At 63.4% G+C, this 23,642-nt stretch overlaps 1 protein-coding gene across 3 annotated transcripts in view; it reads right to left on the bottom strand.

Moving 5' to 3' along the window:
- SEMA4D (semaphorin 4D) overlaps nucleotides 1-19,620 on the bottom strand; it is a 33,633-nt gene extending 14,013 nt beyond the window's left edge. Inside the window, exons 1-14 of one of the 3 annotated variants that reach the window (XM_081104075.1) lie at nucleotides 19,268-19,620; nucleotides 17,597-17,742; nucleotides 15,304-15,366; nucleotides 13,722-13,820; nucleotides 13,307-13,400; nucleotides 12,679-12,792; nucleotides 11,621-11,772; nucleotides 10,531-10,706; nucleotides 10,287-10,443; nucleotides 8,978-9,200; nucleotides 8,149-8,264; nucleotides 3,146-3,318; nucleotides 3,018-3,061; nucleotides 1,907-2,233 (exon numbers count right to left, since the gene is read on the bottom strand). In XM_081104075.1, coding sequence (XP_080960201.1) covers nucleotides 1,907-2,233; nucleotides 3,018-3,061; nucleotides 3,146-3,318; nucleotides 8,149-8,264; nucleotides 8,978-9,200; nucleotides 10,287-10,443; nucleotides 10,531-10,706; nucleotides 11,621-11,772; nucleotides 12,679-12,792; nucleotides 13,307-13,400; nucleotides 13,722-13,820; nucleotides 15,304-15,366; nucleotides 17,597-17,742; nucleotides 19,268-19,367 — 1,984 coding nt within the window. In that variant the 5' untranslated portion in view covers nucleotides 19,368-19,620. Of the gene's footprint in view, nucleotides 1-108; nucleotides 2,234-3,017; nucleotides 3,062-3,145; nucleotides 3,319-8,148; nucleotides 8,265-8,977; nucleotides 9,201-10,286; nucleotides 10,444-10,530; nucleotides 10,707-11,620; nucleotides 11,773-12,678; nucleotides 12,793-13,306; nucleotides 13,401-13,721; nucleotides 13,821-15,303; nucleotides 15,367-17,596; nucleotides 17,743-19,267 lie in introns of those variants that run through there. The other 2 variants (XM_081104073.1, XM_081104074.1) reach the window with 2 other exon arrangements.
- Between the last annotated feature and the right edge of the window lie 4,022 nt (nucleotides 19,621-23,642).

Raw genomic sequence — 23,642 nt, 5'->3', positions numbered from 1 at the left:
AAGGGCCCACGCGGTCCTGCCTGCCAGGCCGTTCCAAGAGGGGCCGGGAGACCCACACCTGCACCGTCGGGAGGGGGCCGCACGGCCTCAGCAAATCACATGCCCACATCAGGATATAAGCTTCTCATTTATTCGGTTATGTATACAATTCAAAGTAGAAAAATAACAACAAATTAAATCTTATAAAACACAAATGTTTACACCAACACAGTGGAACCCTATCACGCTGTCCGCACAGGACACACATCCAGGTTACTGCTTTGCCTCGGAAAGGTCTCCTCTTGTGGGCGTTTGGCCAGCGGAGGTGGACGGCGAGGTCCGTGGACGGTGAGGTCCGTGCTGTTAAGCTGCACCGCCCGCCCGCCCCACCTTAAGACGCGCAGGCCACCCCGGTCCGCAGGGCGGGTCCGCAGCACCGTGGACACGTCCGCCCTCCCTGCTCACTCTCCCAGCTGTGGACGCTCAGGTCGGCCAGGTGGAAAGGCTGCTGGGTAAGAGGTGTGGGACGGAAGCCAAGAGGAACAGGTGTTCGGATGATCAGACTCCAGTGGCCATGGGCAATGGATTGTGAATCGCTCGTCCCTGCGCTCTGGGCCAGCCAGGCTCCCCAGGGGCCACCGTCCTCGCTCAAAACCCTGCCGGTGGTCACGGGGCAGTCCCCCATGCCTGCTCCTCTTCCAAGACTTAAAATGAGAAAAATGGTACAGAAAGAAATCTTCTCTGAAAGGACGCCTCCCTTAGGAATGAAATGTTGAAAAAGTCAGTGTGCTCAACAGGTGGCTTTGTCTGCATTTCCAAAAGCAGAGAGAACGCATTTAGCGAAAGTAAGTTTATCCCTGAGAACCTCCAGCAACGGAAGCCATAGCGTGTCCTAACGTACAGCAAAACCAGAAGATGTGCATCTTCTAAATATTAAAGCATCTGCTTTAGCGACCGAAACAATAAATGACCGAACACTTCAACTCAAAGCAAAATCCTAGAAACAATTATGTGGAGGAAGAGCTTCGTGCCAACCTGGACGGCAGGCGACCCATGACCCACCGATCAACTACGCGTCCTTTCCAACCAGGATGAGAGGGCCTCTCGGGCTGCTTTCTGAGGCGACGGTCTCGGGCTGCTCCAGGCCAGCGGCTGCCCGGCCACCGCCCCGCCCACGGGCACATCTCCGGCTCCCACCGACTGACTGACTGACGAGGAGGCTCGCCGTTTTCCAAAAGGACAAAGAGAAACCAAGTCACGAGTTCACCCCAAGAGAAAAGACACAAGACTGAGGTTTGCAGAGGACGGGCTACCCAGGCGGCACGGGACGAGACCCTTCCCGCAGCGCCTCAGTCCCCGTCCGCATCCGAGTCGGCGAACTTCAGCTCGCACTTGACGTCGAACGGCCTGTCCCTGACCGGGAGCTCGTCGATCCTCTGCGAGTCCTCCCTGTCGGTGGGCGCCCTGCTGGCCGTGGTGTCCTGCTCTGTCTCGTAGCCGGTGTCAGGGGCCGGCCGGGGCTGCCCCCCGTTCTGCTGGGAGAAGCTGCCCGGCTCCACCAGCGTCTCCTTCACGCTCTGCTCGCAGTCGGAGAAGTCCGAGGCGGGCTGCTTCTTCCCCAGCAGCAGGGCGGAGCGGAACCGCAGGCACGGCCCAGGCAGGAGGCCCTTGTAGCAGTTGTAGGAAAAGAGGCAGAGGCAGAGGACGAAGAAGAGGAGGAAGAGGGACAAGAGGAGGCGGTCGTTGCTGGACTTGAGGTACAGGGTCTTCTCCGACTGGACCTGGGGAACGGTGTGGATGATGACCTTTGGTTCGCAGGACGCGCTGGTGGGCGCCGGGCCAGAAGGCGTGGTGAGCCGCCCTGCCGGGGTCTGGGGAGAGGAGCCTCGGATGGGCCCCGCTGACACGTCGGGGGGGAGCCCGGCACCTTCTGTCCGGGTGGCTGGCGAGGAGAAGGCCCCTGGGGCCCGGAGGGCCGTCCTGACCTCCAGCACGTGCCTGGCCATCACCCGCGAGACCGTCTTGTTCCTGACCCTCTCCTCCGACAGGCACTGGTACACCCCGCTGTCTCCTTCCGACAGGTTGAAGATGAGCAGGGTCCCGCCCACCAGGCTGTACTTGGGGCCCTCGGCCCTGAGCACGCCGCTCTGGAACCTCCACACCACCCGCGCCAGGTTGGACTTTGGGGAGCATTTGAGCGCTGCGGTGCCGCCATGCTTGAGAAAATGCTGCCGGGAGCTTCCCTTACTTTCATCTGGAACATCAAAATAGACGTGCAGTGTCAACAACCCTGCTCGCTACGTGACTTCTGTTAAACACAGTCAACACGCACAAGAGGACATGAGAGTTCCACCCACAGGACCAACAGAGACTCTTCCAGAACAACTAAGGAGATAAAGACATGCATGAGCAGAAAGCAAGATGAGCCCTCGATGGCAGGCCCTGGGGACAGATTTGGAGGCACCTCTGAGCAGCAGAAATCCGTCTCACACCCTGGCTTCCTGGGAGAAAACGCGCAGGTGGGGAGGCTGAATGCCGGCCAGGTGCGCGTTCTGACAGCCACGCTCTGAGTCAGACACGACGCTTCTGCTAGCGGCTACCGCACACCGCAGCCTGGCATGCCCTCCTCCTAAACCTGCCTTCGCTGTCCACAGCACCCTGACCCCCGCAGCAGTGGGGTCGCCCACAGGAACGCCACCCGCCTGGACGTGACAGCTGGAGGACTAACCCTTCCTCCGCGCAGAGGGGCGGGACGTGCTCCCTGAGCCCGAGCTAAGAGGAGAGAGATGCATCTCAAGGGAGGGCATCACGCTGGACAGTGCCTCTGGGACACACACACACACACACACACACACACACTCTGTGGCCGCACCCATCCTTTCTGCAACTAGAGGCCCAGGGAAGCCACAAGGCCTGCCAGACACTGGCCCTCCGCTCCGGCGAGAAAGAAAATGCGCAAGATGCCACAGCACCAAAGCATCGTGAGATGGTTACGAGAGGCCATTCCTGAAGGGAGCGAGACAGAATGAGCAACTTACCGGGGCAAGCAGACACTTCCCCGCTCATGTCCTGGATCAGACCCCTGCAAAACAAGGGCAGAGTGGGCACGGGCTCGCTCGGGAAGGGCGGGCGGAGCCCCTGCATGCGCGCCTCCCCCTGCCGGTACCTGCGGGGGCTCTCGGTCTGGTGCAGGGCCACGCAGGCCGCTGTGGCTGGGCTCCAGGCGCAGTAGGGGTCCCGGGCCAACATGCAGTCCTCGCAGGTGCTGTGCTTCCCACAGAAGGCCACCGGGGCCTGGACCACGCCCGAGTTGGAACCGGCATAGATGAACCTTCTTCCCTGTGGATATAAACTGGTGAGCACGGCAGGCCCGGGAGCCAGCGTCCTGGCGGGGCCAAGGGCATCTTCTCCAGCCTCAGGGAGCCGCGATGCGGTGCTTCCTGGAGGAGGAGGAGCCCCCTCACTCAGAACTGAGGCGGGTCCCACTCCAGACGAACCCGCGTGCAGGTGTGACAGCGCAAGCAGCGCATGGTGCGAGCAGAACCTGTCAACTCAGAGAGCACGGGCCTCGGCCCGACCCTCCCTCATGTCCAGGCACCCCCGTCACCCCGACCACCAGCAGAGCGCATCTCTCGCCCGATCAGCCCCTCTGGAGGGAGAGCCCCAGCCGGCCAGCCAGGCCTCACTACAGGCCGGAGGCCACAGGGCACAACCTCAGAACCTGATGTGGGCACCAGAGCACAGAGCCGTGTCTGAGTCCTGCACGGCCCAGAGTTGGAGGTGCAGACAGGTCGCTGGAGAGTGAACACACGCCAGGAAAGGAACAGGAGCCCGAGGCATCCGCCTCACACGCTGCACTGACGAGGGGGCACCACGCAGAGGGAACCTGACCGCCGCGCGCTGAAGCCGGATCAGCGGGCCCCGTGTCGGTGTGGGGGTGCCACCCTCTGACCCTCCTTCAGGGCCCGGGCTGGCAGACAGCTGGCACACAGGCTGCGGCCAGCGGATGCTTCGCTGAGCTTGGCTGGAACGAGGCCCCATGCAAGTCCCCCAGCAGACCCAGGGCGCGCACCCCGGTGCTGCGCTCTCCGCCTCTGCCCGGGAGCCTCCGTGTCGCCCGACACCTGGTCCACGTGAGAAGACTCCGCGTCTACACAGATGAGACCCGCAGCCGCCGCCCTCAGAGGCCAGGACTGAATGAACTCCGGGGCTGCTGGAGCTCAGCTGCCGGCGTGGCCCCGACCTCCGACCTGCGAGGCATCAGAGGCCACGGACCCAGCGTGGCAGGCGCCGCCGAGAGAAAGGGCAGGGCCCCTCCGCACGCAGCCGCACAGGGAGCCGGGACGCAGGCCCCGCGGCCACCGTGCACGTCTGTGGACACTGGGCACCCAGTTAGGGTGCTGGGCCACGGCACTGCCGCCAGGTCCCAGGGAACCGCATGCCTGCACAGTGAGAACCCTGCCTGGGGCGCAAGGCCAAGGGGCCACTTCAAAAGCCTCAGAGCCCAGGAGGACCCGCACGAAATGTGCATCCACAGCACCGAACTGGGGCCTGGGCTGCCGGGAGCCCCCCAACCCCGGGGACCCTGGAGCCCAAAATGACATGACGGGCAGGGGAGCACCCACCGCCTGGTGCTCGGTGAGCGCCGGCCAGCAGCGCCCTCCAGGTGAGGCAGTGTGCCTGGAGAGGGGCCTGCGGGGCTCCCCGCACTCACCCCTCTTCCTTGAGTTTAAAATTATTTCAAAATAAAACATTTTTTAAAGTAATGGGAAAACATCCTGACGAGGACAGCCCAGTGCCTGCGAGGTCCGAGGAGAGCCCAGCCCGTCCTCCACCCTCACCGGCCGCGGCCCCTCCTGGGACTGTGCCTCACCCACAGCCCGGGGCTCGCTGCCCACGGGCCACGCAGCCTAGAGTGCTGTAGGGCGGACGTGGGCCCAGCGGAAGGGGCCGTTTAAGGTGCTCTCTCTCCTTGGCCAGGCGGCTGTCTCCCCACTGAGTGTCCTCAGTGGCAGGAGACGCCGCCTGCTCCGGGAGCTCCCAGGCGACAGTGCAGAGCACAACTGCCAAATCTGCCCCACAGAACTGAGAGCAGGAGCCCAACCGGCGTCTGTCCGTCCGTTCAGAGCACCGTGGTCACAAAGGCCCAGGGTGGGGGCAACCGAGTGCCTGTCAATGGGGAACGGATGACGAAATGTGGTCCCTCCGCACAGTGGAGTGTGACTCAGTCTTGAAAAGGGAGTTCTGGCACAGTGCAGCCCGAATGAGCCCGAGGGCATTCTGCTGAGCACAGTCCGTCAGTCCCCAAAGGACAAGTATGTGACTCCCCGATGCCGGTCCCCAGGAGAGCCAAGCTCACAGGTGGGCAGCAGATGGTGGGTGCCAGGGCTGGGGGGGTGGGAGGGGTGCTGGGAGTTGGGACTTAGTGGAGATGGAGGCTCAGATTTGCAAGATGAATGAGTTCTGGAGACAGACGGTGATGGCGGCAGGACAGTGTGAGTGCATCGATGCTGCTGAAGTGCACACTTAGACGCGGACGTGGTAAGCTTTACGTGGTGTGTGTTTATCACAATAAACAGGGGCGCAGGGGCAGGGGCGGGGAGCCGAGGGCTGTGCGGTCCTGCGCGCTCCCGCAGCCTGTGAGCTGCTCACCAGCTGTCGGCAGCACGCCAGGCGCCACCGATGCTGAAGACCTGGTGGGCGGGGAGCACGGGGGCTCTTTTCAGCCTGAACACCCGCTTCCTGCCGTCCCACGGCACTGCTGGCACCCCGACCCTGAGCCCACCAGCCCGCGGAGAGGCAAGGAGGCCATGGCCGGTACAGTCACACCTGTTCTAGGCAACAGGCCACTCCCCGGTGCAGAGGGCTCTTGCGGGGACAGGCAAACTGCCCCCCCGGGGTGCGAGGCTTCCTGCATGGCCAAACCCCCTCCGGGTGTGGCCATGTGGCCAAGTCCTGGCCGAAGGCATGTGAGCACGGGACTGACCCGTAACCACCCATACCTGCCCCTGTCCCTTCTCCTGGCTACTGGATCAGCATCCCAGCGCCCCGGAAGCCTTGGTTTTAGGACGCAGACCCACCTAGGCCCCTGAATGACACTGCGGAGCAGAGCAGAGCCAGCCCTCACCGCATGTGTGCACTGGGTGACTGACAGACGTTCACCCATGTGGAGGTCCCCAGGGTGCTGGCCCTGCCCGAGCAACATGTGGGCTTCTTGGTCTCTTCAGCAACGCCAGGCGGCTCACTGTTTGGAGCCGCGGGAGGAGTGGGCCGCAGTGGGCCTGGCCCATGAGCTGGCTGGGACTCCCGCCAGGTGCCAGGAAGGGCAAGTTACAGAGGGCTGTGAAGGCCCCCCCCCCCGCCCCGCCCCGGACAGGGAGGGCCGCTGGGGGTGCAGTCACACCAAAGTGCTGGCCACAGAGCAGGGTAGGAGACAGCGAGGCTCTGAGACAGGCTGCAAGCGACGGGTGTGCCTGCAGCCAAGGGGAACAGGACACACAGCCCACCTCCAATCTCCAGCATTAACCCTGGCACTGCCAAGGCCCCAGGGCCCATCAGCCCGGGATCACAGCGTGGGGCTAGGCTGGGCTGCTCCTACATATGGTCCGCTGTCCTGACTGTGCACATGAGGGGACGGGGCAGGACTGGCCTGCTCAGGCTCACAGCCAGGCGCTTGGGGCTGGGGACTGACCCGGCGACCTGGTGCTCGGCCTGCACTGTGCTGCCCCCAGCTCCACTCCAGCCATGAAATGGGCACACCTCCCGGCAACTGCGGGGGACACCAGGGCACCGCCTGTGGCCCGTGGCAAGTCCAGCCCCTGGCTGCTTCATGCAGCCCAACTGCTAATAATTGGTTTTGCATTTATAATTGGATGAAGAAAACTCAAAGGAATACTTGTGACATGAAATGGAAATTTCATGACCTGCAAGCTCAGTGCCCATCACCGAGGCTTTGCAGGCGCACAAACGGGCTCGTGGATGGGCCACACACTCCTGTGCACGGCAGGACGGAGCCGCGTGGCCCTCAGAGCCTCACAATCTTGACCTTTCCAGGAGAGGCTGCTGACCTGCTGCAGGAGCCCGTGCCATTGAGGGCAGGGAGCGGTGCCCGGAGGGAGGCCCTCTGAGCTGACGAGCTCCCGCAGAGGCAGGTACTGCGGGGTCTCCCCCGCGCAAGCTCGGGGCACGGAAGTGTTTTTGTTGCAGGCCAGCACGTACCACACACACATCGTGTGGTGCCCAACAACCCAGCGAGGTTCTGCCAACTTTCAGGAGAAAGTTAACCTCCCCAGATTGCCTTCTCTCCATCCCCGACCCCAAGGAGCAAAGGACTCTCTGTGAGAGCCCAAAGGTGGCTCCTCTGGGCGAGATGGACAAAGGGCCTCTAGCCCAGCCCAGGGATCACTGAGACACGAGGCCGCACCCCAGTCCAGTGACTGCCGAGGCGCGAGGCCACCCCCCAGCCCAGGGACCACTGAGACACGAGGCCATCCCCCAGCCCAGTGACCGCTGAGACGCGAGGCCACCCCCCAGCCCAGGGACCATTGAGACGTGAGGCCACCCCCCAGCCCAGTGACCGCTGAGACGCGAGGCCATCCCCCAGCCCAGGGACCACTGAGACGCGAGGCCACCCCCCAGCCCAGTGACCGCTGAGACGCGAGGCCACCCCCCAGCCCAGGGACCATTGAGACGCGAGGCCACCCCCCAGCCCAGTGACCGCTGAGACGCGAGGCCACCCCCCAGCCCAGGGACCACTGAGACGCGAGGCCACCCCCCAGCCCAGGGACCATTGAGACGTGAGGCCACCCCCCCACCCAGTGACTGCGAGGCCACGTCCCCCACCCAGTGACCGCTGAGAGGTGAGGCTGCCCGCCAGCCCAGTGACCGCTGAGAGGTGAGGCCGCTCCCCAGCCCAGTGACCGCTGAGAGGTGAGGCCGCCCCCCAGTTCAGTGACCGCTGAGAGGTGAGGCCGCCCCCCAGCCCAGTGACCGCTGAGAGGTGAGGCTGCCCCCAGCCCAGTGACCGCTGAGAGGTGAAGCTGCCCCCCAGCCCAGTGACCGCTGAGAGGTGAGGCTGCCCCCAGCCCAGTGACTGCTGAGACGCGAGGCTGCCCCCCAGCCCAGTGACCGCTGAGACGCGAGGCCGCCCCCACCACATAGTCCCTTCACCTTCTGGGAGGACAGCAGCAGGGTCTGAACTGGCTCCAGGTCCTGGAAGAGCTGCGTCTCCTCGATGATGTGGACATCGCTCTCCAGGCTGATGGCCTTGTGCAGGGCACCCCGGTCTGCAAGGTCAGAGCCCGGTCAGTGACCCCGGGAAGGGGGACGCGCTGCCAGAGCTGTCAGCGCCCCCCTCTGACTCTCCACTCCTGCCCTTAGCAAGACACTTAGCCGAGGACGGCGCTTTTGCATTAGAAATGGAAAAGGAAAAGCCACGGCAAAATAAACCACAGAATCAGGTGGCACCGCTTAGTCTGTTTTTGTGAAGAATGAACTAAGGTCTCACTGTTGACCCGACACCCTTACCAGCACAGCCAGCACTGCCATCGTCCAACCTGCAGGGTTTCCGGGCCCCACCATCCTCTGGGCGCCATGCTGCCCGGTGGCCCCAGGGGAGGGCGGGCCCTCCCTGCTGCTCAGAGGCGCGACTGGGAAGCACCCAGGCCGGCCCAGCACCTGCGTTTCCTAATCCCGGGGCCTCCGGGGAGCAGTGCCCCCTGCAGGTCAGGACGGGCGGGAGGAGGTACTGCCACCCGCTCTCCTCCGCTCTCCTCCGGCTCCCTGGGCACCAGCCCAGACGTACCCGACCTGAGTTTCCAGGTCTGGGCCAGGGCCTGCGTTCCTCACCAGTGCCCCAGGTGGTCTGAGGTCTGGGTCTTAAGCCATGGCGGGGAGACTTCTCAGAGGTGCACACTGCCCAGGGCCCCTGGGAGAGGCTGCTCCACTGGGCACAGGGCAGGGGGACGTAGCCAGGGTGTGACCACGGCCCGGGACCCACCTGTGCTGACAAACATGACGTCGTACACAGTCCCGTCCAGGGCCTGGGTCCTGTCCACCACAATCTGGGTGTAGTTCACACCGCTTTTGACCAGCCGGGGCCGGTTGCCTGTCGGGGTCACAGAGTCGTCCATCAGAGGGTGGTCTTTGACGAACTGCAGCGTCTTGTCGGGCAGACTGAGAGAGCTGGAGAAGTTGGCGGCCCGCGCCTCGCGGTCGATGCACTGCAGGGACAGACCGGCCGTTACCCGTGACTCACGGACGTCGCGCGCTCTGCACAAGGCCAGGCCCGGGAGGCGCAGAGCCAGGGACTCCACAGTGGGTTTCTTGAAAGAGGGGAACCAAGAGGCCCTCCCTGAACCTGAAGACAGCTGTGGCACGTGGAAGTGCGACTGTGTTTTTGCCCCCAAGATACCAGCATAATTATGTTTCATGACACACAGCCAGTGAGGCCATTTTTATCTACTTATCAATGAAAAAAAGTACTAAGATTTTAAAGTTAAAAAATAAACATGATTTGATAGCTCTCCCATCAGAAGAGAAGACTGGTGAGAAAATTGCTAAAAATGGTCCACTTCTAACCAGCACGAAGGCGCAGGAGTGTCCTTTTCTGTCCTGATCTGCACAGGCCAAGACCTGGGGCCCCAAGGGGACGTGTTTTACTTAATAATGTGCCTGAGGAAACAGTAGCTGGTGTCGGGGGAAAGGCAGTCTGCGGGGCCACACGCCTGGGACCCGCACGCCCGGGCACCCGCACGTCCGGGCACCACACACCTGGGCACCCGCACGCCTGGGCACCCGCACGTCCGGGCACCCGCACGCCCGGGCACCCGCATGCCCGAGACCCGCACGCCCGGGACCCGCACACCCGGGACCCGCACGCCTGGGCACAGGGCGAGCAGACACAGCCGAATCTACCTAGAAACTGGTTTCTATATAAAATGCACCACTTTTAAGAGACAAAGAATGATTCATATTAATGAATGGAGAGTGTAGCTCATGTCTTTGCCAAGAAACCGTTTCTCTACAGGAAACAGGAAGTGAAACAGATCTGACGATATCGTGCAGTTACTTCCACAGAACACGCCCTGCAGCCGGAGGAGCTCTGCTTGGGCAGCAACAGCCGTCACACATGCCGAGGACGGGACGCAGGAGGAGGACAGAGTGCCTGTCGCCCTGCCCAGTCCAGGGGGACGCCCGCTCCCCGCGGAGACCACTCAAATCCTGCGAGGCCCGGGGGTGTGCGGCGAGGTGCAGGCCCAGCATGGCTGGCCCCCCACCAGGTGCCCGCAGCCAGGCCCCTCACTCACCGCCCCGGGCCTGGGCGAGGGCACCGGCCCGCTGTAGCGCACCCACTTGGTGTGGGACTGCTCCACGGTGGCGCTCTGCATGTACTTCCCGCGGGAGAAGACCGCCTCGGCCGTGGACAGGTTGTAGGCGCACACGGCCGACAGCCCCACGTTGTTCCTGGGGAGGAAGGGCCACGTCACTGCCTGCAGGGGGCGGCGGCGAAGAGCCCAACCCCCCCCCCCCGCACCCCCCAACAGCACTCACAGCTGCGGGGTGAAGACCCCGTAGAACACGGGCTCCTTCAGGTCCGGGGCCCTGAGGATGAAGACGGCGCGCAGCACGTTGAAGAAGAGGCTGCCGTCCGGCCTGGAGCAGAGCAGCCTGGCCTTCAGGAAGGTGGTCCACTTCTTCTGTAAGGTCCGCAGGCCGCCCTGGTCCCCCTGAAACGCAGAGACGCGCGTGGCAGGACGGGCAGAGTCCCCGTGGGGGGCCCCGCCAGCCGGGGCCATGGCTGTGCCTGAATGAAAAGCAGCCCCGGCTGAGAGGGAAGCCTCTGCAGACACCCCGTGAGCCCAGCACCCCTTCCCCGCAGCTCGGGTCGCAGGTTCCCCCAACCCCAGAACCCAACCCGCTGGGGAAAAGCCGCCGTGGCAGCCGGACGGCGCTGGAACCTGCCGCCGCTAGGCGACACCGCGGCCCCCTCGCACGGCCCGTCCCCGTGGCTGCACATTTCCAGCTCGTGACCTGCCCACGAGGGGCCGGAGCCAGAGCAGCCCACGCACTGGCGACCCAGTCGTCCTAGGCCAATGGGTGTAGGTCTGGTTTCCCCCAAATGTTCCTCACGGCAGAGCAGGTCTGCACTCCTCTCTTCCCCCCAAGTTTTTGCTCAAGTGCCCTGGACCTGCCGGGCTCTCCATGAACCGTCAGGGCCGATCGTAAATCGCACCGGCAGCGACCTGGCCCGCAGAGAAGGCCTGAGACTCGGGAACGTGGGTGCAGAGGGGAGCAAAGCCGAGCGCCCTCACCTACTGTGGACACAATCACAGCGCGCCCGCCCCGCCTTTACCCTGGAACGGAGAAGTCCCAGTCCCACAGCCTCGGTCACTGCGGTGACAACAGGCGCTCTCTGCTACCGGGCGAGGTCTGAGGAAGGTGCGTGCAGAGCAGACCCTCTGAGGACAGGAGGCCAGGCACCGGCCACTCAGAGGTGCCAAGCTCCCTGGGCTCCAGCTCCCTCCGGATGCCCGAGCGGAGGGCCGCCCCCCTGACCTCTGTGGCACTGAGCAGGGGGTGGGGCCTGGGCGAGGTGCTGTGTGCACAGGTGGAATCAGAGAGAACCGGGGAGCGGCCTCACCTTGCACACCCGCGCGACCCTGGGGATCATCAGCTTGGAGACAAACTCGTACTCCACAGACACCTCCGTGAAGAAGAAGTAGACCCTGTCGTCCCCGCCCTCGGCGCCTTCCGGGCTCGCTCGAATCACGTCGGCATGGACAAAGCTGGGCTCTGCGGGAGAGACCGGTTATTCCCAAACATCCCCGCACACAGGTCCTGGGCACGTCCCTGCACACATGGAGGGACCGGCCATGCTCCCGCACATGTGCCCCTACAAGACACGGAGGGTGCGTGTGCCATGTCCAAGCACACTGCAGGGGCTCGAGGGATGAGGGTGCCCATCTCGCCCTCCTCAGCCTCTGGTGCCCTGGATGTGGTTCTGAAGCATACTCGCCTGACCAACCCCACGCACTCGAGGCTGGGCCTTCCCACCGGCAGGCAGCCGGGGCCCAGGAGCCAGATCCCCCGTCCCCACTTGCGGGGACCCGTGAGCAGATGTGCATTTGCTGGTCTAAACAGCTCGGGGCTCTGACAAACCCCTGCCCACAGCTCGGGGCCCCAGCCCTCCGGCTGCCCCGCACCGAGGAGGAGTCGCTGTCCCTCAGACCGCCCGCCTCTGCGAGTCCAGCTGAGAGCCCGAGGCTTCAGGGCCCAGGCCTGCTGGCCGGCGCCACGAGAAAGGCCTCGTGAGTGGCCTCGAGCCACCCGCTCCATGAATGTGACGTGGACACGTGCCGCCCGAAGGTGACACGATCCCACCCCAGGCCGACCTGGCCAGCCTGAGCTCCCACCGCCCTCAGAGCCCCGCTCTATGAAAGCCGGTGCATGTCCCGGGGCCGAGGGGGAGAGGTGGCCTTACACAGCCTTACAGCTGCTCCGTGGAGACGCCATGGAAGCCCCAGAGGATGGCTGTGCAGCCCGAGCAGGCCCAGAGCGCCCCCCGCACCAGTGGTGAGAGCGCGGGGCCCACGTGAGGTCGAGCCGAAAGAAGGTTCTAGAAATATAGCATGTGGGGCAGTCCTGGCGAGGCGGCTGCCTGAGTGGACACACACCTTCAGGGACCCCGCTGCTTCTTACCGTTGAGCCAAGGTATCGCGTACTCCGTTCTCAGAGGACTGAGGGAGGAATTCCGGGAGATGATGGGCTCGCTTCCCAAAAAGTTGTATGACGTCCCAGAGTAAAGCTCTCCGTCTTGGGGACCAGGAGGAGAGGAGAAGGGCGTCAGCATGGTGCGGGGAGCGGGGGGCCTTAGCACCTCACTTTCCTCCGCCCGGGACACATGGCGCCTGCGTCAGCTCCTTTCCTGACACGGACAGTCTCAGGCTCCTTGTTAAACTGCTTTATGAGTCAGGGACAGAGGTGCACGCGGGCGCAGGGCCTCCCTGCCTCCGTGCGGGACCCTCCAGGGCTCAGCCACAACCCTCCCCTCAACGGGAGTGCGACTCCACGTGGCCACGCGGCCAGGGGACCCGCACAAACAGCGCAGGACAGCCTGGGCAGCCGTGTGGACCGCGCGGGGCTGCTCTCCTCTGGGCAATGAATTCAGGAGCCGAGCTGGGTCTCTGCAGAGGCGCCGGCGCCCTCTGAGGACGGGGACTCTGGAAGGGACGCAGGGGACCCGAGAAGGGGAGGCGCTGCGTCCTGGTCCTGTGTGCGCCTCAGCTGCCAGCACAGCCCTGCCGGGGACAGCCACGGCACAACTCACCGACCATCACAGACGTGTAGCTCTGTGCCGGGTCAAAGGGACATCTTCCTTTGCCGTCTTCGTTTCTCCCCAGAAACTGAAAAGACGCCAGGTCCTGCAATTGAATGGAAAGAAAGAGTCCTCGAATGTCTGCATCTGTCAGACGAGGCATCTCTGCTGCAGCATTACTTTCAGATGCGCTGTCAGGGCACCGAGGGAGGTGCACGGGTGGCCTGACGCCTGCCTGCTCCTGGCTCTGATACCCTCAGGAGCCAGTCAGGAGCCCTCCCCACACCCTCATCATGACTGCCTGCAGCCAGGGCTCCGGGCCGAGGGAGGCAGAGCCTGGAGCTGGAGCAGCCTCTGTCCTGCACAAGGCAGCCCCCGGGCCTGCGGAGCCCGCTCTGCTTTAACGCTGGCCGGGGCCGGGCCTCACCAGGTGGTCACAGGCCGGCTGGAAGGCATTGGTCCCGCACACGTACAGGGCAGCGGTGCCAAGCGGCTGGAGCACTCGGATGTAGTTGAGACACTCCGTCTACAAGAAAGAAAAACGCACAGTTAACCAGCTTCCACCGGACGCCTCCACATCCACCCTGGTGGCACCGCCCACTCCCGAGCTCGGAACCCGCCGAGCAGGTGCCGACCCGGGCTCCCGACATGCAGCTCCGCTCGTGCACTGACTGTGCCCTCCCACCGGGCCACAGTGCCCATCCTCCCGCACCAGCCCCGCCCTGCCAGCTGCAGGGAGAGCAGGCACAGAGACCCCGCCCCGCCCCGCCCCGCCCTGCCCCGGGCGAACCTCCTCTGCTGCTGGACTGAGTGCTTTTCTGTGCAGGGCCCACAGGCTGGCTGTCAGGTGCCAGGAGGCGTCACTGCAGTTGCTAATTTGTACCCAGAAGAGAGGGGCTGGCCACAGAAGCAGTGAAAGCTGACCTCCCCACAGGAAGCGTTTCTGCTCACTGAACATAGACCATGCCCTGGTGCCAGGCCTGCGGGGGCACGCTGTGCAGCTCCCTCACCCACCCTCCCACCCAAACCCATGAAACTGGAAACGGCGCTTGGGGATGGGCTGTGTCCGGCTGCCCAGCCCAGGGGAGAGGCTGGATTGCGGAGGGCTCGGAGCCTGGCGCCACATCAGAAAGGCCGCGGGAAAGCCAGGTGCCACTTAAGGGCCCACCCGCTATTTTAGGTGAAATGTGCTGGGGTTGGATGTGCTGTCGTCTGAAATTATGCACAGGAGGGAAGCTGTTTTGCTGTGGCGGCTTTAGATCTGGTTGGAAGTAATTCGTGGCCTCCGGCAGGAGCCGGGAGGGACCACTGTGCCTCACCCGGCGGGCAGGGCTCGCTGTAATTCAGCTTGAAGACAACTCCCTGTGACGGCTGTTACCACAGCGCAACCTGCACGAAGTAGCTTTAGATGCAGCGACTTTAGTGGAAGCATGCAGCATTTTGCTAAAAATGTTTAGCAAAAAAACAACACTGGCCTTTTTATAAAAAAAGTTTTGTTTTGAAAATAGCCTACAACTGCTGAAATTTACCATAACCGGCTCAGCTGTCCTCACCAACTACCAAAGAAGGTGGGGCTCTGAGACCCGGAGACTGACACCTGCCCAGCTCCGGGGGGTGGGGGTAACCCAGAGCGCCCCACCCTGAGCTCGGCCCGCGCTCCCTGCTCGGCCAGCACACTGAGGTGCCAGTCCTCCTGGAGAGGGGCAGATTCCCGAGGGATGAGAGCTGCCCCAAATCCAGGAGTCCTATGGCAACCCCCCAGGCACCAGAAATCCCTTTCCACAGCCCAAGTTTTAGGCCCCATGAATACTTTCAATTCAGTTCAACTTTAAAAAGTATTTCTCAAATCCCACTCTGTTTGATTCTTTCTTTGAGGGACCCAGTTTGGGAACAGGGGTCGGTGAGTCGTGGGAGACCTGACACAACCCCCAGGCTGCATTCCAGAAGCCGCAGTGTCCAGACTGAGGCGGCCAGGCATTCACCTGGGCTTTTGTAGCAAAAAAATTTACCTGTTTTGACTTTCCCTTTTCTGCGCACTTGGCTTGTTTATCTTCTGAGACCTTCCAGTATGCCTGTTGGGGGAAGGGGAGTCACTGCAGGGCGCAGCCCGCCTGGAAGCGGACGCTGGCAGAGAACGCAGTTTACGAAGCAGCAGGGCAGGGCCGACGCCTCGGACAGGGGAATCCGAGATGGCACGTGGGCCGAGAGCGGACGGAGGCCAGGAGGGTTCTGACCGGGACCCTCGGCTCCCAGGCCCGTTACTCACTGCAAGCAGGAACAGACACTAACTACGCCTCTGCGAGGGGGCGGGTGACACCCATCAACAAGCTAAACTGTAGGTGCTTTCAAACGTCAAGGAGGGTTTCTCTCACTCCATTTACAGCGACTCCAGAGTCCCAGGGAAGAAGCCCTGTCCGCACTGTCCGCACGGGCGGGATCGGGTCTGCAGGGCTCACAGGCAGGGCAGCCGCGCCTGTGGGGCTGGCTCCTGCTCTCACACCAGGCGGTGGTGAGCAGCGTCCCTGGCCCTCAGATGGAGAGCCAGGCCTGGGGCTTCCACCCCGCCTGTCCTTCCCACGCTGTCCCATCCCCCCCCACCCCCCACCCCCACCGAGTGCTAGTCCAGGATCAATGCCAAATACATATATTTCCACCCAGAGAATCAAAGCGGGCCGTCCAGGTCAGGAAGCGGGCGCCCTGGTGGCTGAGTGAACTGGGTGCCCTCCGTACGAACGGCCCCCAGCGGCCCTGTTCTCAGAGAAATGGAGCCGCTCGGACACGGAAGCAGGATCGAGTCCCATTTCCAACAGCCCCGTCCTTCAGAAATGAAGATGCAGGTAACCTCCCCCTCATCTCCGTGGGGTGCACGGAGGCGGACGCGACCTCGCTCGCGGGTGTGGCGCCCATTTTTTCCTCTTCTGGGGAGAGGAGGCCCAGCGCCTCTCCCTCGCCCTGGGGCCGCGGCGATGCCACACAGAGCAAGGCCAGCCCGGCCCGGGCTCCCGCGGGCCACACCTGCACCTCACTTGCGAAGGGCAGTGCCCAGAAGCTCAGTTACGTGTCAGACAGAGACGGGCACCACGCTAGACTGTGGGGATTAAGACAACACAAAACAGAGCGTAAAGGGAGTGCCGTGCAGCAGGAAGTACACACGGACCTGGCCACCTTGGTGTCCGAGACTGAGAAAGGTACCCCAACACTAAGGCCTCTCGGGCCACGGAGAGGCTGCCCTGGTCAGGGAGGGGGCGGCTGGGCCTCAAGTGAGGTCCCGAATGAATGCCGACGACCAAGGGGCCTCAAACACGTTTAAATCCATGAGTCCATGGTAATCTTAAAAAATCAATCAAAAACTCACTGTCTCCCTAGCTGGCGACAGGCATGTCCCCTTTATTTATTGATTTTTTTTTTAAGGGAGAGGGATAGAAAGATAGAAACATCGATGAGAGAGGAACATCACCGATCGGCGGCCTCCTGCACGCACCCCTACTGGGGGTGGAGTTCCTGGGTGGACGCTCAACCTGGGAGCCACACTGGCTGGGCCATTTCCCCTTTTAGGGGAATTTCCGGCTCACAGATGGAGAAGGAGAACTTTGGAAAGTCCCGTTTCACAATCCTTGATATACAGGTGCTCTGGCTGCAGCGGTCGAGCCGGAGGAGCACCTGCCTCGGCGGCCGGGGACCCACAGGGCTGCGGTGGCTCTCCCAGCGGGGGACCCAGGGGGGTCGGGGAAGGGGCCCGAGGACAGAGTGCGGGGCACTCTGATCGCCCCTGGACTCAAACTCAACAGTCACTCTGAGCTGAACTGATTTTTGGATGTGATCATGGGATTTTGGTGGTTTTCAAAAAAAGGAGTCCTTTCCAGGGAGACACTTAGAAGATGAAGACCCTTGTCTGGGTTTTGCTTCAAAGCCACGTGGAGCGAGTGGGGGGTGGGGGGGTGGGGGAGGACAGGGGCAGCCCTGCCCGCGGCCGGGTGGGTGGAGGGTCCGTCACAGCACTCCCTCTGCTCCTGTGCACCCTTAAGATCGTCCTCAATAACGTCAAAAACCCCAGCTGAAAAGAGGCGGTTCCCGGTGAGGATGTGGGGGACGCCTGAGCTGGGGCTGTGTGGACACAGAGCAGGAAGGCAGCTTCCGGATGGCAGGGCCCGCGGCCCACGGACAGGAGCCTGTGAGGCCCCGCCACGGGGCGAGCATGGCCAGGAAGGGGCCTGACGCCTGGGGAGGAGCCGTGTGCTGATTCGAGGAAACACCGGAAGGGTCTGCAGCCCAGACCGCAGGGGCAGGGAGCCCGGGCCATACCTCGTGCCGCTTCTGGGAGACGTTGCGTGCGCTCACAGCAAACACGGCCTCCCGGGCGCCCACGTACAGGGTGTCCTCGTCCTCGCTCAGCAGCAGGGCCGAGTAGTTGAAGATGCCGGGCTGGTGAAACTGCGCCAGCTGCACCTCTGGGGAGAGGGGGCGCATGAGGCGTTTCTGAGCCCAGACACACCTTGAGCCCCTGTCTCACTCAGTGTGGTGCCACGCTGCCAGGGCCGGTGGGACCCCCTCCCACGGTGGCCAGCCCCGCCAGCCAGAGCTCAGGCACCTCTGGGTGGAGCAAACCCGCTGAGGCAGCCACCCAGTGCGTGGGACCCCTGAGAGGCCCCGAGCCACTGCGCTGACCAGTGCGGGGCCCGGCTCCCTAAGCCCGCTGTTTGAGATCCAAACCGTGCACCCGTGTGCCTCAGGCAGCGTGCCTCCCAGGAGCACGACCTCTACGTGTGTGAATTCTCGGGAAAGTGACCCCACAGCAGCAAGGCCCTGGCACCACGACCTTGTGACCCCCCAGGAGATTACTGGCCAGACACCCCAAGCTGCTGACCGTGGCGGCTCCCTCCCCCTCCTGCCAAACTCTTCTCTCTGTGTTTGAATCACCCACAGATTAGGTGCACACGGCATTTAACTATTTAGGATGTTCTTATTCAAGAAAAGACAAAAAGATGTGCCTTTAATAAAATCGACTTCAATGAATATATCCCTAAACCAGGCATTTTTCAGGGACAACCAACACAAACTGGCCACACGGAGAGGACAGGCCTTCTCCCTGCGAGGCCACTGCCTGGGCGCGGCTGTTCGGGCAGGAGGAATGCTGGGTAGCCACCAGGGTAACACGACTATGCTGGCGTTGTTTCCCGAGGAGCCGCTTAACCACCCGCATCCACGTGAGGGCTCTGCACTGGCTTTCTGTGTGTCACCGCGCTCTGGCCTCACTCTAGAGCAGCGGTTCTCAACCTGTGGGTCACGACCCCTCGGGCGGTCGAACGACCCTTTCACAGGGGTCGCCTAAGACCATCCTGCATATCAGATATTGACAGGACAATTCATCACAGTAGCAACATGACAGTTATGAAGTAGCAACGACAATAATGCTATGGCTGGGTCACAGCATGAGGAACTGTATTAAAGGGCCAGAAGGTGGAGAACCACTGCGCTAGAGCCAGGCGTTCATGCCTCCTGCTCTCTGAGTCCCCGCGTGGAGACCGAGGCACAGGGGCGACGGCCCCCCACACCTGCTGCCCGGAGCCCTGTGCGGGCTCCCCTCGCTTAGCCAGTGCGCCTGGCAAGCTGGGGCCCCGCTCCCCAGACACAGCTCCCAGGAGAGGAAATAAATACAAAACAAACTAATAAACAGCAAATGGGAACCACTGGCCAGAAGCTCAGCTGCACACAGTTAACATCCTCTGAACAGGCCACAGCGTGGCTGGTGTCAGCGGGCACCAGGCAGGCTGCCTTCAGGGGCCTGACTCAGAGGCCAGACCAGCGGCCCCTGCAAGCCCATGAGCGTTTCCAGTGGCTGAAGCATCTCCCCCGCAGTGTACAGGCCGCCTGCTCACACGCAAGTGCCAAGCGCGCAGAGCCAGCGGCCAGTGGCACACACACGTGGGCACCATGAGCAGATGCCGTCAGCGCCTGAGGCGCTTCTGCCCTCACCTGCGTGCTCCCAGGTGATCCTAGGCATGGGTGCAAATGCCACGGCTGCCCCGAACACCATGGCGAGGGCGGTGAGCGGCGCCCCCGTGCGGGCGCACATCCTCCTGAGCAGGGGCCGCGCAGGGCTTCAGCAGCGAGTGCCTGTGGGCAGCGAGGCCGCTGCGCGTGTCCGGTGGGTCACTCAGAGCCCCAGGGCCCTGACCCGCCGCACGGCCTGGAGCCGACGGGCACCGTGACCCCCGAGGACCCACATTTCTCAGCACGCTTGGGGGGTCCGGTGGCTCTCGCCTCTGCCAACGTCAGGGGCCTCCTGTTCTTGAACAGTGGGCTTCGTCCCGACCTTCCGGAGAAATCTGGAAGAGAACAAGAAGGAAGGGCTGCCAGTCAGGACGCCTGGCAATGCTGCCTGATTCTATGCTCTGTATCTCCCACAGCGCTGCCCCACTCAGCCCAGCCAGGGGTCCATCTGCGGGGGCGCAGGGATCTCGGGGGGACAGACACTGCACCCCAGATGCCCTGGAGCAGGGCTTCCCACTGAGCCGCCAGGAACGCGGGACAGACAGGGTTGCAGACTGGGACAGACGCCGCCTGGCTGCCCAGCTCACGCGATGGAAGGAACAGAGCAGAGTTTCCGTTTCCTCGGAGACTCTGGCTTCCCAAGGCCCGTGTGCTTGTCCAGAATGACGGCCCGTGCGAAAGGCCAGGGGCAGCAGAGGCAGAAACGTGTGCGTGCACACACGGCCGCGTGTGACCGAGCCCCAGGGACGGCCGCACCCCTCCAGGCTTGGTCAGCAGTGGTCCTGGGGCGACTCACTGAGAAGCACCTCGTTGAAAGCACAGGCCTGTGGGGCTGGGGTCCCCGGCCTCCTGCACCCACACGCCACCTGCCCCTGAGCGTGGGTGAGGCTCCCTGCAGGGAGCCCCGGCCGTGGCTCCAGGCCAGCGAGAAGGCCGTCCGTCCGGCGGGGGTTTGCCCCAGGGCCCGCCAGGACCCCAGTGACCCTCAGACATGGAGCCCCGACGTCTCAGGAAGGAGCTCAAACCACACAGCCGAGCGGAGCCGGCCCCTCGCCCGGCACAGCGGAAGCACAATTAAGTTACCGCAGAACCCACCCTGCACTTACAGACACGCCGCCCCAGGAGGCTCCGGCCCGCCGCGCCCACCTCCTCACGGAGCTCCCTCTTCTCCAGATGGTGGGGCAGCCCCTCCCCTCCCCTCCCCTCCTCCAGCCGAGGCCCCAGAGTTAACCGTCACCACCCCCTCTCGTCCTCCCACCCCAAGCCAACCCACTCCAGGTCTGTCAGTCCAACTGACATCCAGGCTCCTCTGCAGAACCCTCCCCTCACCCACTCATCACCGCTGAGCTCCTGACTTGGCCACGCCTCAGCAACAACCACAGGGCAGCCAGCTTCCTCACTCCCTCCCCCATGAGGCCCCACCTCCCACACACCAGCACTTGTCCAGCTGCCTGACCGCCCCCACTCTCCCCCCCACCCCCGCCCAACACACACACCAGGCCAACCCAAACCTCCCAGAGGGTTTGGGAGAAGTTTTGGCTTCTGTTCACCCATTCAAGTCACTGCCTCCAGGAAGTCCTCCAGGGCCCCTTCCTCGTCCCACCCGGAAGTCACCTTTGGCGTCTCCCCTTGCGCCCTCAGTGTCCTTGTCTGACCCCCAGCAGGCAGGGCTTACTAGGGTCTTCTTTATTTTCTTTATTTTTACACGTGCACATGGGACTCAGCTCTGCTTCGTGAAGGAAGAACTCACGGGGACGTTCGCTGCAGGCACTTGCCACTGGGGAGCCTGGGGCGCCACTAGGCCCCCTCTGCACTTCCCCTCTGGGCCCGGAGGCCCACCGGCCAGGCCCCGTCCACCGGCATCTTTCCCCTTCCTGACCAACTGCTAGAACCGACGTCAGGGAGCACCCACTTTCTCACTCTCTCCAGGGACTGGCACATGCTGGGGGGCGGGGGGGGGGGCAGCCCTTTCCCACAAAGGGCCAGAGAGGCATTACCGTCAGCTTTCCAAGTTCTGCAGTGCCGCCCCAGCTCCTGGGGTCCGCCCCAGTAACGCACGGCTGTGCACCAACACCGCTACTCACAGGCAGTGCCCGTCTGCACGCCACACCCGCAGCCAGGGCGTGACCGGACTCTAAGTGCAACACCAGATGGGCAGGAGGAAGAGGCTGCTGGGGAGGGGCCGCGAGTGTGTGCTCTCTGCAGAGGGCTCTCCCCAGGGGAGGGACTTGCCCTTGGCCCTGGCCTTGTGGGGGACCTGCTGTCCTGCCCTGCACAGGGGGTGAGGCACCAGGTGCTCCAGGAGCCGGCCAGGTGAGGCCTCTGCACTGTGCTGTGCCACCAACGCAAGCCGCTCGCTAGCAACGCCAGAGTCCGTGATGGCGAAACGCTCTGAGCAACTCCACACGGCGCAGGACACAGGTCCGCGAAGGGGCCTGTGCAGACGACGCTGGGAGCTTGGGCAGCGGCGGGTGCCACCTCGGTCATCCCCGGCCCATGTCCAGCACCTCCACCCCATCTAAGCGACGCTCGCCTCCGTCCCGACCTCTCCTCGCCTCCGACCGCCCACCCTGCTTCCGTTCTTGCTGCCAGTGGCACCGAGCGCCGGTTCTGTCCCAGCGTCCAGGCCCCGTTTGCACTATCAGAACCTGGATTTTACCTGGGAGGCCGTGTGGCCACCGGACGAAACCTTAGCTTCCCGGCGGCAGTTCGGACCGAAGCCCCGCGGCGAGGAGTTCTTGGGCGGGAACTCCGGGAAGCTCTCTGAAGGAGCTGGCCCCGCTAGTGACCGCATTTCTGCTTTCAGTCTCCCCTGCCTTTCCTGGGGAGCTCGAGTTCGATGGCTGCCACCTTATCAACGCGAGGACAAGGGCCTCTGCTAAGAATAACCACATGGACATCCGCAAACCAGGGCCCTCACAACATACGGGACTGGGCACCTGCTTTCTTCCGCTTCCCCAGAGTGGCTAACAAACTATTGGTCCCTTTACATTACTGTTTTTCAGATTTTTGTTATTAGCCGTCAGACACAGTTCCTAACAGATAGAACCTCCCTGTAATACATGTACCCAAGACTACCCGCAGCCGGATTAGGATTGTAACATGAATCAGACCATGCCATTCCCCCTGTGAAACGGGTCTCACTGGATTAAACCACGTGGACAACCTTGGTCTACCTTCCACCCAGCCTCTCCGTGTCACCTCCCGTGTCGGGCTCCCGAGTCACGCTCCCCTGCCTCTGTCCTGGCTCCACGTGGACACGCAAAGCTGCGCTCCCTCTGAACATCTCCCGATGTGTCCGCTCCGGAGGTCACGGGTAAGATTCCATGGAGCAGTCTTGGCAGTTTACCCAAGAACACTGCTTTCTGTGTGACGGATCGGTAAGTGGCCAGCTCCCCAGAGCCTCTCCGCTCTGAGCGCCCACACGGTAAGAGTTTCTAGGATGGCTCCCAAACAGGGCTGTACGTTAGGGCACCGGGCAGAGATGGGGCAGGCTGTGCCTGTGGGGTACGGGGGGGGGGGAGATGGGGCAGGCTGTGCCTGTGGGGTATGGGATGGAGATGGAGCAGGCTGTGCCTGTGGGGTACGGGGTGGAGGTGGGGCAGGCTGTGCGTGAGGGGTATGGGATGGAGATGGGGCAGGCTGTGCCTGTGGGGTACGGGATGGAGATGGGGCAGACTGTGCCTGTGGGGCACAGGGGGGGAGATGGGGCAGGCTGTGCGTGTGGGGCACGGGGGGGGGGGAGATGGGGCAGGCTGTGCCTGTGGGGTACGGGGTGGAGGTGGGGCAGGCTGTGCCTGTGGGGTATGGGATGGAGATGGGGCAGGCTGTGCCTGTGGGGCACAGGGGGGGGGGGCGGAGATGGGGCAGGCTGTGCGTGTGGGGTACAGGATGGAGATGGGGCAGGCTGTGCCTGTGGGGCACAGCGGGGGGGGCGGAGATGGGGCAGGCTGTGCGTGTGGGGTACGGGATGGAGATGGGGCAGGCTGTGCGTGTGGGGTACGGGATGGAGATGGGGCAGGCTGTGCGTGTGGGGCATGGGATGGAGATGGGGCAGGCTGTGCCTGTGGGGTACGGGGGGGGGAGATGGGGCAGGCTGTGCGTGTGGGGTACGGGGGGGGAGATGGGGCAGGCTGTGCGTGTGGGGTACGGGGTGGAGGTGGGGCAGGCTGTGCGTGTGGGGCATGGGATGGAGATGGGGCAGGCTGTGCCTGTGGGGTACGGGGGGGGGGAGATGGGGCAGGCTGTGCGTGTGGGGTACGGGGTGGAGGTGGGGCAGGCTGTGCGTGAGGGGTATGGGATGGAGATGGGGCAGGCTGTGCGTGAGGGGTATGGGATGGAGATGGGGCAGGCTGTG

Source organism: Myotis nattereri, assembly GCF_964212035.1.
Source record: "Myotis nattereri genome assembly, chromosome: 12".
NCBI classification, from domain to species: Eukaryota; Metazoa; Chordata; class Mammalia; order Chiroptera; family Vespertilionidae; genus Myotis; species Myotis nattereri.
The sequence above is the reverse complement of the archived record's forward strand: the minus strand, read 5'-3'. Positions and strand labels throughout refer to the sequence as shown.